The sequence below is a fragment of the Eulemur rufifrons genome, chromosome 15 (assembly GCF_041146395.1).
Source record: "Eulemur rufifrons isolate Redbay chromosome 15, OSU_ERuf_1, whole genome shotgun sequence".
Lineage (NCBI taxonomy): Eukaryota > Metazoa > Chordata > Mammalia > Primates > Lemuridae > Eulemur > Eulemur rufifrons.
This window is the reverse complement of record NC_090997.1, coordinates 35812147-35826270: the sequence shown is the minus strand read 5'-3', so window position 1 is coordinate 35826270 and position 14124 is coordinate 35812147. Positions and strand designations below refer to the sequence as shown.

Here is a 14124-nt window from a genome sequence, read left to right as displayed (position 1 = left end):
TTTTTAATGAAGTTAGAGGGAATCCAAGGAACTTAAGAGTTTCTGATCCTACAACATCAACTATGAAGTTATCTTGGAGTGGAGCACCAGGGAAAGTGAAACAGTATCTTGTCACATACACCCCAGTGGCAGGAGGCGAAACTCAAGAGGTCACTGTCGGGGGAGATACCACCACTACCGTGCTGAGGGAATTAAAGGAAGGGACACGATATGCCTTATCTGTGACGGCCTTGTATTCATCTGGGGCTGGAGATGCCCTTTCTGGAGAAGGAACAACGCTGGAAGGTAATTACTGTCACATTTTATAAAAATCCTAGAGCTTATTTGTGATTCTGCATTTAGGAAACTTAAAATGTTTTTAGAGAATGAAACCTAGAAATGTGGTAATTCTCTCCCTCTCTCTCTTTTTTTTTTTTTAAGGAAAAACTCATATTTTATTTATTTTTTTCTTATTTTATGTAGAGATGAGGTCTCACTATGTTGCTCAGACTGGTCTCGAACTCCTGGGCTCAAGTGATCCTCGCACCTTGGCCTCCCAAAGTGCTGGTATTACAGACATGAGCCACCATACTGGCCTGTAATTCTTAATCTTAAAAGGAACTTATATTGAAAAACAACGATAAAACTATCTGCTGTTATTCAGAGATGTAGAATGTAAGCAACTGAAATAATTAACCTTGAGTAGGCAGAAGTGTCCCTGAGGAGCTGAATGCATAATAAGGCCACAGAAATGTGTTTATAGAGCCATGGCTTGGTTAAATGGAGAATAGGAGTGTGGCATTCAGAGTGGGAAGGGGCTGTAGAAACATCTGTGGATGAGGAAGGTTTGGGATTGTCCAGGGTTACACAGCTGGCTGTGTCACCCGGGTCCATCTGGACCCATTTTCTGACTTTCATTCACGTGCTCTTTCCATTCACTGTGCATAAAAGCACTCATAATAGCTCGAGAAATGTGGGAATCCAAGTTTCTGTTTGTTTTCTAAGTGACCTCTAAAATTCAATTCTGTGTTAGAAGTTCAAAGTGAATGCAATATAGGACTTAGTGAGAAACATCAAGACTGGAGCTGTTTCCTTGGTTCTCTAGAGTTAATTGTCAGAGTGCTTCCCATTTCTTAGGATCTTTTGAGATATAATTGCAGCCTAGGTTTGACTCACCACAACTACTAAGTAGCGTAAGAGAGAGAAGTGCAAATTTAATTTAACCACAATGAACACAGATTGCAATGCTAAAGAAACAATATCAGTGTATGATGACAATGATGATGACTCAGTTCTGTTGTTGGGGGCCTAAATGGGCTATCAGGCAATAACGTTCCTTATCTTTATCATCATATTTTATGTGACTTATTTTAAAAGATTATAGGAAGAAAATGAATCTGAAGTATCTTTTGTGATGTGAAATCACAGTGATATTAGGCAAAATACCCATCAAATTTGATGGCTCCAGGAACTTGGAGAATTGTAGATACTATAATTGGCAGGGACAGGGCCTACAATGGGCAGTTCTGATTGGAAACTTCAAGACTTAGTCAAGAACTAAAAACAAATAAATATTATATATTCTCATCAAAATAATAACAATCAAAACTTTAATCCCTGGAGTCTATGAAATGTTTTTACAAAAGGATTTAAATGAGTGATTAAATACCAGTGTGTAAAGTACTGAGAACCAGAAGAGTCCTGGTTGTGCTACTCAGCTGTGTGACATTGGAATAATCTCTTAACCCCTCTGAACCTAGGATTATCCATCGATAAAGCGGGACTGATTATCCTCCCTCCTTCCTCCAGGGTTGTTGCGGTGATCAAATGAGAGAATGTAATTGAAACTCTTTGGAAACTGTAAAATACTATATATATAAAATTCATCAAGAGGAAATAACTTACTAACTTTAGGACTGCTATCTAAAAATATAATTGTCCCTCTATAAACCACACATACAGAGGTCTCAAGGTCAGCTCGTAGGAGAAGTTGGCCCTCCATGTAAGTGGCTTTCACATCTGAGGAATATTATACTTTTGATTGCATTTGGTTGAGAAAGATCTGCATATAAGTGGACCTTTGCAGTTTCAACCCATGTTGTTCAAGGGTCAACTGTTTAGCTTTAGTATTTCAGAGATAATTGATTGGTTACACGAAAGTTTTGAAAATAAGTAGAAACAGTAATTGCCTTAACTACAGAGGCATAATCCAAGCAATGAAAGCATGTGCTTTTTACATCTGGAGCAGCATCCAGAATTTTGGAGAAGTATGTCCTTTTCTTTTGGCCTTTTGAAGTTCTCTTGCTGATATGCTTTCCACAGCCTTTCAGCATAGATTGTTCATAGGATTTTTTCCCCAAAGGATAAACTTTCAATCTTTTACTTTTTACACAATAGGTATAGATTATATTTGTGAAAATTTCTTCTTTATAATGAGTGTCTTGGATATAATTTAATAGTTTTACTTCTGATTGTACCTTTTAACCTTCTGATATTGGTTTGCATTTTCTTGCTCCTAAAACCATATTCATGCTCTGTCAAAAATCTTCTTGATTCTAAAAATTAAGGCATTTTTTGCCAAGAATAATATATTTAAAACCTTATATAACAAAATGTACTTTTTAATTTTAAAGCAAACACATTCTATTGGACTGCGATTTTTTTTTAGGCAAGATGTATAGCTAAATTGCAATTTTATAGCTCTGTGTAAGTGGTATGGAAAATCTACCAACTTGTATGCATGTGTGAGTGTACATACTCACACGTATGCATGTATTCGATCAGAAATTATCACTAAGGTAGACGTAGAAGTAGTAAAATACATTTTGAAAACTATTGATTACCATTTCTTGAGAAGGAGGGAAGCTAGATAATTTTCAGGATTGCTTAAAAAATATAGTTAATTCGTAATTAAAGTGCAATAATCAAAAATATTTTTTCAATTTACAATAAAGCTCTTCACTGCAGTGAAGGATGACAAAAAATGCTGCCAGCCTGATTTTATTAACATATTTATCCCATTGCCTTATGTGTGGTAAACTTGACAAATATGTGAAAGCATAGTTGTGACTAAATTAAAATAATAGAAGATTTTTGCCCCTGGTTATTCCATTTCATTTTATTATATTAACTCAGCCAAATCCACATACCATATACAGGAATAGGATATGATGGTAAACGCAGGGAGTGGAAAGCCCAGAAACAGAGCCAGGCAACTGCTTTTGAGGGCTGCTGTTTTTCTAATCTGTTTTTCTCTTGGGAAAGGAGGTGGTAAGAGCAGAACTTGAAGGAATGTTTCTTCTATCCAGAGGCATGGAATCAGCAGGCAAGAGCATTCTGTAGGTTGGACATTTTGTAGATGACCTCAGTACATTATGGCTTTTGATACAAAAAGAAAGTTTTTTTTTTTTTTTTTTTTTTTTTTTAAATATGTAGTGTGGTCTACAACCATCCCTAACTTGAATCAGTTTCCTAGTACTTTTTTTTGAAATGCAGCCAATTATCAGAAACTTTCCCTGTCGCTGGAAGAGAGATTTATTAGCATTGGCACCGGGGAGGTTCATGGTTGGCTGTAGTGCTGTATGCAATAGAATCACAAAGGCCGAGTTTATTACTATTTCAGACCCAAACTTCTGAGGAATTTGAGCACAAACCATTAGGTTTGATTTACGTTGTTTTTTCCCCCTGTTGTTGTTAAAGTAGGTAGACTTAATGTAATTATTAAAACACTACTGTCTATGTAAATGCATTTTAAGTCTTCATGGAACCTTTAGTTATCGCTGTTAGTGATTAGAGACAGAAAAATGTATTTTTATGAACCTTGAAATAAATAATGCCCATTTTAATTCAGAGAGTTCCACAAATGAATGAAAATTTCAGTTGGAGAATAATATGGCTCTTTTAAAAAATTTTTTTGAATGTTGCTTTTTGTCTACAGAAAACATGACTTTTCAGAATTTCCTTTGTTTCAGTTGCTGTAGCAACATGCCAATGTCCTAGACATGAATGGCTTCCTACAGATCAAACCAGCCTAACTCGGTTGACATTTTGTTACAATGAGGTTTTTAGCACATCACAGGAATTCTGCATGATGTTGAGTAACATGGGCTTCTCTAAGATGGACTAAACAAGGCCTCTGTGTTTTCCTACATTTACTATGTCATAATTTGAAAAATCATATATTCTGGGTATGACAACTCTGACGTTGCCAGGGAACTTTAGCACAATCACTAAACAGTAATTTCCTATTTCCTTTTCTGTGGATTGATTGTTTATCAGAGAAAAATCTAAATCAAATTGGAGAGATAATGGAAGATAATGGATATAGAAGAAATCTTTTTTTTGCTGAAGCAGGCTTTGAAGTTGAATGGTAATTTAATTGTTAAGAGGTTTTTAAGAACTGTGTGTAGCTTAAAGTAACTGAGATAACTTATCAATAGTGAACTTTGTCCTTTGGAATGGCAGCTCTAATTCACTGCTTGTAAATCAAGTGTATTTCCACATGAACCTTACCCAGAAGCAGGTCTTCCGTATTGCTGGTGGAAAGTTGGATGACTTTTGAGTTGAGCTCTAACGGAAAAGACAAATTGATTTAGAAGAGAGTTTACTTTACATTTTCAATTTAATTTCTATTTTTGAAAGTGGTATGTGAAACTCAATGAAAGCTGGCTGGAACAATCTATAAGATGAAATACAGTTTCATTTCATGATGATTAATTTTTCAGTTATCATCATTGGCTAATTCGTGTCATAATTATATTTGAATTGGATGATAATTTGCTTTTCAGAAAGCAAATGGAAAAGGTCTAAGGAAACATAGGAAAGTTACTTAAATGAGGCATTAGTTCTTTGGCATGGTATGTGGAAAAAAGCAGTGTAGAAATCAACACCTTGTGGATGTTCAGATCATGAAAAATGCACCTGTCTAAATTACTTCCCATAGCAGCAGCAGAAAGACGCATGCAAGCAGGCACTAGAAAAACGGCTTTTGAATATTTATGACTATGTTTCATGTGAATATGTTTTATAATGGGGACAAAAATGCTGAGCATCAAAATTCTATCAAAACCTGATAGAATTTTGTACTTTTAAATTTATGACAGCAATGCATTGTTATTCTTTATACCTATGCTGCTACTATACTGGTAAGAATAGGGTATATGAAAAGACTGTGGAGATGGGATCAAAGCAATAAAAATAAAGGCATGCCATCATTACAGATGATGACTTGTTTGAAAAGACTGCCAGAATTTCAATTACCCAAGGTGAAAGTGATATAGAGAGCACAGGCATATAGTCCAGAGCAGGAGAAAGCAAGTAGTATGAGATTAAATAGTACTGAAAACAGTGAGACTTAGGTAAAAAACCTGAGCAAACTGCAGCACCAGATATGCCTTTACATGCCCCAGGCAGAAACTATTATTTTTAAAAGATTTTTTTCTGTGATTGAGAACTTATTCAGCGTTCACTCAAATTAGTGTTGTCATGACATTAACAAGAACTCAGGAATATTTTTTAGTTGATTTTTCATTTGCATCTTAAAAAATGCTTTTGCAGATTATTTTCAGGACACTGATAAACCTGGCAAAGGTCTTTACTGCATTTTGTTCTAGCTTTCCAGATCTTGAGAGTGTTAAAATAGTTGATTAAAATCCATGGGGAGACATGTCTCATGATTTAAGATCCTTTTATTTTAAGCCCAGTAATGTCTTTGTGAATGTATTTTTGCTTCAAACACAATGTTCTTCCTATTATTTTTCTCACAGTGAACTCATTAGCCTGTGTTTGTGAGATTGATGTCTGTTGTCATGGAAATAAACAATGCCACAAATTTAATGCTGTAGAAAGTACAATGAAAAATAGGCTGAGAAGCATAACTTTTAGGAAAAAGAGAAGCTGAAATTATTGTTTTGAAATTACACTGGTGTTAATTTGGAAGATGATTCATTCCCACATTCTAGCTAACCTTATTTGTCTTTTGTTTTTTTGAAATGTCATTAATGCTGTATTCAGCTTATTTAAATTCAGTCACTTTCAAGTAAGGTCCTTCCACAGTAGCTCTTCCTGACTGAAATGTAGGAAATTTAGAAGAAAAGGCACATATGGAAAAACAGTGCATATCAAGCAAAGGAAAAATGTGCTGTACATTTAAAACTTAGAGACTAGTTGTTGGGATATCAATTATCAAAACAAGTAAAAACCAAACAAACAGAAAACCCCCAAAACCAAACCAAATAAAAGAAACGAACAAACAGCTTGAAATTGTGCTTTTATATTCCTGTAAGTAGAGAAAATATAAAGGTGTATGGCCATTTAAGTAGCAAAGACAGCTAAAGCAGACTTTCAAATAGGAATTAGCCTCAATACTGAGGAAAAAAAGTCAATGTGTTCCTGAAAATAAGTATTCTTTGTTGCAGTGAAATATGTAACTAATTTCCTTCCAGAGATGAGATGTGCTTTCAGCAGTTAAAGTTATTTATAATGGAGTTAGAATTTTCCATTTGGGCTTGGGGTCTGGTAGGCTGCCCAGCTCCTGTTTTATTTATTTTTTGCCCTGAAAATCCAACCACATATGATAGGTTTTTGTCCACCTAGATTTCTTTTTCATTCATTGTTGTCTTTATTTTTTGTGCTGAAATATAATTGTTTAATTAAAAGTAGTTTTAGGATATTAATTTTTTACTCTTTGAGTCAAGTAAAATAATAGCCTTTAAAATTCTTGTAAGAGTGTTATATATCATTTGCATGAATATACAATTACTGGTAAAATGTATGCTGGAGAAGCAGATAGTTTCATATTTATGTCATACTGTGGCATAAACCCTCATAAAGGTAGCCAGGATAAAGCGACCTGTATATTTATCTTACATTTAAAATATGGAAAGTGAGGGTTTTATTGGAAGACATCTGTGCCTCCCATTAAGTTGAGGTTTCCATATTTTTCCATTTGGGTTGTATTTTTTTGAATGAAAGAGCCAAAATTTAGTAGCAGACGTTTTCGATCAGCTAGAACAAGTGGTGTGTTTTATTTTGATGACTAATTGCTTTTAAGTTTTCCAGAAGAATTGGTAGTTTTCAGTTTCATTAGGGTTAAGCTATATTGAAAGTTTGCACTTCTGCTTTTTTAACTGCATGAGCAAATAAAAGTTTCACCAGAAAATGATTGTTGGAATTAAGGTTTGCAAGTGATATGAAATTGCTGTAGTTATTATAAATCATACATTGAAACTGACCATATTTGAATTAGATCAGAGAGGAAAACATCATATTAATTAAGGAAATAAAAATCTATGTGAACAATGGACTATGTCGTAAGGCAGAATGAAATGTGATAAAATTTTGGGATTTGCACATATTTTTTTCCTTTGGAAAAAAATTTAAGGCACTTGTGCCTTCAAGTTTATATGTCATTCTTCTCCTGAAGGACCTTACAACCCTACTGGGTATGTGGAGGCAAGGCTGATAGGACTCAAATATAATTCTGAAATTTTATTCCATCAATCTGTTCCAGTGACAGAACAGAGAAGACAGCTCAAAAAGAAGAAATTTGTTACTAGTAGTATTTTTTGAGACAGGGTCTCACTCTGTCTCCTGAATTGGAATGCAGTGGCTTCATCATAGCTCACTGAAGCCTCAAACTCCTGGACTCAAAGGATCCTCCTGCTTCAGTCTCCCAAGTAGCTAGGACCACAGGTGCATGCCACTATGCCTGGCTAATTTTTTACTTTTTGTAGAGATGGAATCTCAATATTTTGCCCAGGCTGGTCTTGAACTCCTGGCCTTAAGAGATTCTCCCAAAGTACGAGGATTACAGGCGTGAGCCACTGCACTCAGCCCAAGAGATGGGCAATTTTAGACAAGTTGAGTTTGAGTCCAGTAAGTCAGGATGTCTACCAGGATGAATATTTAAACATCTACTAGACATTTAAAAAATAATTTCCTTTTAATTTCAATTGTAGAACGTGGTTCACCTCAAGATTTAGTTATTAAAGACATCACTGATACATCAGTTGGAGCTTATTGGACGTCTGCTCCAGGAATGGTTCGAGGTTACAGAGTCTCGTGGAAATCTCTTTATGATGATGTTGAGGCTGGAGAAAAAAATCTTCCTGAAGATGCAATTCATACTATGATAGAAAATCTGCAGCCAGAGACCAAATACAAAATTTCAATATTTGCAACTTACAGCAGTGGAGAAGGAGAACCTTTGACTGGAGATGCCACAACTGAATGTAGGTAACCTCACAGGTGTGTTTGGGTGTGTGTTGATGCTAACTGACAGCTATCAGACCAAGTGATGACATACAGTTTAACCTCTTGAATTTTTTTCTTTATAAGATAATTGGGGACTGAAGAATTAGGATCTTTAAAGAATTGAGTTTAAATTGACATTATGTTAGTATCTAAAAATTATATCAAATTTTGAAATATTGAATCCCTTTATCTCTTTCAACTAACCATACACACACACACACACACACACACACACACATTTATTTACGCAATAGCATATCCAACTAGTAAAAAGATCAGGAGCCATGGAGAGAAAGAGAATTCAAGCACAATTACAGCTGCATGACCTTGGTCAAGCTACATAACCTTCTTTGAGCTTCAGTTTCCTAATCTGTAGAAGGTAGACAATAAATCTTGTCTCTTGGAGTTGTGAGGATTAACTGAAATAACAATGTACCAAGCACCAAGCATAGTGTTTAGCCACTTAGAGATGTTTGATAAATGATGAGTGGCTATTGAAACTGTGATTATAATATTACCAAGACTAATTCTAGATTTTTTAAACTTTATTCTTGTTATATTTGATAAGGTTAAATCAAAAGCCCACTTAATTTTCTGGTGGCTCAGATTTAACTCAATCTCAATGATATTCTTTCTTATAAATAATTATGAATGACCTACCATTATCACCTGGCTGGTGAAGGATGTGTCAGGATTTCTTAATTCATTTTCCTAAAAAGTCATTTGTTTGAGTGATGATGATGTGTCACTGTAGGCTCAGCAGCTATAACAAATGTACCACTTTGGTGGGAGATGTTGACAATGGGGGAAGGTGTGCATCTGGGACAGGGGCAGAAAAAGGTACATGAGAAATCTCTGTACTTTCTGCTCAATTTTGCTATGAACATAAAACAACTGTAAAAAATAGTCTAGTTAGAAAAACAAATAAAACCAAACCAAAACAAAAATCACTTGTTAAGCATGGGAATTGCTAAGTATTTGTAGGAGAAAACTTTATTCCTTTTGTTTTGGGAGGATTTTAGGAAAAGGGGACTTTGAATGGGTATTCTTGAATTTCCTACTGTTAGAAAGAAGTAGAGGAATTTAGTGATTTTCCTGGCAAAGGAAAAGGGAGGGAGAAGTGCCATGAGCAATTTCAGTTACGTCCTATATCCTGATTTCAAGTTGTCCTTAAACTAAAATCTTTTGGTCTGTGTTTTCTGAGGAATTCATCATCTTTTTATGAAAGAAACTCAGTTGAATGTGTAAGTTTAAAATTGTATCTAAATTAACTAGATTGAAAAAAAATCAAGCTCCTTATAGGAAATTTAAATATATGAAAAAGCAAATTTCTCAGATATTCACATGATTGGTTTCCATTTTAGTAAATGAAATTGTGTGTCTGAAATATATTGGCTGATGTAGTTTAAGAACCTGGCAGAAAATCATTCTCTGTTTCTGACAAAATTCATTTGTTGTGAAGAGAAGCCATATTGTAAGCTTAGGCCAGATATGACCCATCTAGCTACATGTATCTGTAGGAGTAAAGATACCATTCATGTGGCTGAGAAATTATAAAAGTGTATGTATTTAGGGGGAATTTTTTAAAAAAATTCTCCTACATTTAGTCTTTTTCCAAAAAGTTTGAGCCTTCAGATAATTATTCGGGATTGAAAATGTCTGCAAGGATATGTTTTAGCCAAAAGCAAGTACGTTGGCAGAAACTATAAATATAGTTTCTTTTAATAGCTCACTCACTTGGAGAATAGTAATAGATAACTGAGGATTAATGTGAGTAAATTTTAAAATTTCCAGAAAGTAATGAACTCAGCTGAGAGTTCTCATAGTTTCTTTCTTTCTTTCTTTTTTTTTTTGAGACAGAGTCTCACTCTGTTGCCCGGGCTAGAGTGCCATGGCATCAACCTCACTCACAGCAACCTCAAACTCCTGGGCTCAAGCGATCCTCCTGCCTCAGCCTCCCGAGTAGCTGGGACTACAGGCATGCGCCACCAGGCCCAGCTAATTTTTTCTGTATATATTTTTAGTTGTCCATATAATTTCTTTCTATTTTTAGTAGAGATGGGGTCTCGCTCTTGCTCAGGCTGGTCTTGAACTCCTGACCTCGAGCGATCCACCCGCCTTGGCCTCCCAGAGTGCTAGGATTACAGGCGTGAGCCACCGCGCCAGGCCTCTCATAGTTTCTTAAAACCATAAAATATCAATTGCAACCAATTTACTTTTGGTTAAAATTATATTTTTGTATCTCTCAGAAACATAATTCATAATCTTATATTGAATTTACCTATTTTATCATTCTTATATTTGTCCTCTATACATATTGTGTCTTTTATAAAAAAATCTGGCTGCTTTCAAAGTTTTCTTTTTATCACTGGTTTCAAGCAATTTGATTATGATGTGTCTTGGTTCAGTGTTCTTCACGTTTTTTGTGCTTGGGATTTGTTGAACTTCTTGGATCTGTGAGTTTATAGTTTTTATGGAATTTGAAAAAATCCAACCCATTATTTCTTCAAATATTTTATTTATTACACTGTCAACTCTCTTCAGGTACTCCAATATATTAGTCTGCTGGAAGTTACCACACATCTCACTGATGCTGTGTTCATTTTTTCAATCTTTTTCCTTCGTTATGTTTCATTTTGGATAGTTTCTATTATCATATAATCAAGTTCGCTAATCATTTTTTCTACAATTTCTAATCTGCTATAAATTCCATCCTATGCATTTTTCATCTTAGACATTGTATTTTTTATCTCTAGAAGTTTAGTTTGAGTCTTTTTCTTATATGTTATATATCTCTACTTATGTTTAATCTTTCTTCTATCATTATTAACATTAGGAATATACTTTATATTAATAATAACTGTTTTAATGTTCCTTTTATCTAATTCTGTCATACATGTCATTTTTAGTTCTGTTTCTATTGATTGATTTTTCTTCCATAATTTATTGTCTTTGTCAGCTAGGACTACCAGAACAAAATACCATTAACTGAGTGGCTTAAACAACAGAAATTTCTTTTCTCACAGTTCTAGAGGCTGGCAAGTCCAAGATTAAGGTCTGGCAGGATTTGGTTTCTGGGGAGGGCTCTCTTTCTGGCTTGTCAACAGTCACCTTCTCATTGTGTCCTCACGTGGCCTTTTCTCATTCTGTGCATATGGAGAGGGAAGGAGAGCTGTCTAGTTTCTATTCCTTCTCTTATAATGACACCAATCTATCAGATTAGGGACACACCCTATGACCTCCTTAAACCCAATTACCTCCCCAAAGTCCTCATCTCCAAATAACATTACATTGAAGGTGAAGACTTCAACATTTTAATTTTGGAGGAACACAAACATTCATTCCATAACATAGATTATAATTTCATCCTTCTTGGATGCCAGACATTGTGAATTTTACTTTGTTGAGTGCTGGATATTTTTATATTCTTATGAATATTCTTAATTTTTGTTCTGAAATATAGTTAAGTGACTTGGAAATAGCTTAATTTTTCTGGAGCTTCCTTTTAAACTGTTTTAGTTTAGAGCCAATTTTGTCCCATTATTGAGGCAATCACCTCCTAAGTACTCGACATGATATCCCTTGAGTTATGAGGTTTTTCTCCCTGGCTAGGGGGGATATTTCTGTGAGCTCCAGGAATTATTCCTTCTGCTCCTTTTATGTGGTCCTTTCCCTGCACTGATTAATACTGGATCGAAGACTCAAGTATTAATTTTCTCTGTGTCACTCTCTCCTTTATGGTACTCTGTTCTGCAAGTTCTAGTTTCCTTGGACTCCCCAGACTCACAATGCTATCTTATCAAGTAAGGGAGGATGCCAGGTTTCATCTGGATTCTTCCTTTCTGTACTGGGAACTGGAACCCCCAAGCAATAAACTGGGGCAATCCCAGAGGCTATTCTCATTTGTTCCTAATCTCTCACAGGGATCGTTGTCCCATGCTGACTGATGTCCAGTGTCTGAAAAGTATTGTTTCTTTTTTTGTTGTTGTTAGTATTTTTTTTCCAGGTTTTTTATTTGTTTCAAATGGCTATTGCCCATTTGAACGTGAAAATTTCTTGTAAAATCAGGCAAGATTCTTTGCTGATTTTGAATTTCCTTCATTTTAACCTTTCCTATTGATAATGCTTGTGACCTTTTGAACACTAAGATGAACTGAATGAAATGATCCTGCTTATAAACTCTATGTGTAAGAAAAAGGAATGATGTGGGCTATTTGTCGATGTTGGTGACCTGTTTCTGATAATTATCACATTAATAATTATGACATATTAGTAAACAATAATTTAATAAATAATATTGATTACATAATAAGCAATAACTGTTAACATATAGTGCTTTCTAGAATACTCAGCAGATACCAATTTGTCTTTAGAGCCCTTGAGATATTTTGATATGCTAGAGTTTCCTATTCTTTCATGCTCTTGGTCTTATGTACATGGCAATCACAAGAATAGTGTTAACTATAGTCACCCTGGTGAGTCATTTATGGATTGCAACTTTTTCTGAAAAGACCCCAATACAATTCCTACCCCTGCATTCATGATTTTTAGTATTCCCCCACAGCACTGTTACAAGAAGAATTGTTTACAGATGGAAATATAATAAAAATTCTAAAACCTCATCTCCGGAAATGGATGTTTTCTTTACTAAAGTCTTGAGAATGCAAATAGGAAATCCCTGCAATATGAACTTCCATTTTTTAGTATTAGCTAGATAAAGCGAAAACATCTTACTGAGATCTCACTGAGATTAGGCTCACACGCCATCACGGATTTGTGAGCGATGACAAGAGAGCAGCATACATACTTAAAAAACCACAGAGAGTTTCTTTTCACATAAATGGAGAGATGGTCATATATTTTCTTTCAACGTGGTTTATATTTTAATCTTCCTTTTGTCTCACAGTATCTCAAGATTCCAAAACCTTGAAAGTGGATGAAGAAACAGAAAACACAATGAGAGTTACCTGGAAACCGGCGCCGGGGAAGGTTGTGAACTACCGTGTCGTATATCGCCCCCAAGGGGGAGGCAGACAAATGGTTGCTAAAGTGCCACCCACAGTCACTTCAACAGTGTTAAAACGACTTCAGCCCCAGACCACATATAACATCACAGTTCTCCCAATTTACAAGGCAGGAGAAGGAAAGCTTAGGCAAGGATCAGGAACAACAGGTACAAAATAATTATTTTTTGGGGGAGCGGGAAGTATGTAATGTTTCAAAAGATGACTTCAGTATATCTACTTCATTTGTAAATATTTAAGACTGATGCTGTAGTAAATTAAATTATAATTATTAAATAGGATGCCTAATTAACTTATCATTTTTACCAATCTAATTCCTGGTAAAATCATTCTACGTATTCATGTTTTAAGGTGAATCTAATCTGTGTTGTGAGAATTATTTACACTTACTTCTGCTTGGGTAGCATGCTGTGGTCAGGACTTTTATTGGACATGATGTCTTGTGCTACCAGACTTAACCCTTTTTATAAATATACCTTTGTGTAGGGGTTAATATAAAAGCTTAAAAGCCTAGTCTTACTGATATTTTAAAATCTTTTTGTCTTTACAGCATCTCGATTTAAGTCACCCAGAAACCTCAAAACATCTGACCCAACTATGTCAAGTTTCCGAGTGACTTGGGAGCCTGCCCCTGGGGAAGTGAAGGGCTATAAAGTCACATTCCACCCTACAGGGGATGACAGAAGACTGGGGGAGTTAGTGGTTGGACCCTATGACAACACTGTTGTTTTGGAGGAACTTAGGTAGGAATTAAGTACATTTGTGTTGAAAGACTGAATGACTTATGCCAAGTAATAGGCCTTATACAAATAATCATTAACATGTTAGTTTGCCAGTGGAGTATTTAAAATCAGCTAAAGCTGCTTTC

The 14124-nt window shown here is 35.2% G+C and overlaps 1 protein-coding gene across 2 annotated transcripts in view; it reads left to right on the top strand.

Moving 5' to 3' along the window:
- Positions 1 to 14124, top strand: part of COL12A1 (collagen type XII alpha 1 chain) — a 114028-nt gene that overhangs the window by 27873 nt on the left and 72031 nt on the right. For both annotated transcript variants that reach the window (XM_069489128.1, XM_069489127.1), the window contains 4 exons: positions 13 to 285; positions 7938 to 8210; positions 13139 to 13405; positions 13807 to 13999. In XM_069489128.1, the coding sequence (XP_069345229.1) occupies positions 13 to 285; positions 7938 to 8210; positions 13139 to 13405; positions 13807 to 13999 (1006 nt within the window). The remainder of the gene's footprint in view (positions 1 to 12; positions 286 to 7937; positions 8211 to 13138; positions 13406 to 13806; positions 14000 to 14124) is intronic.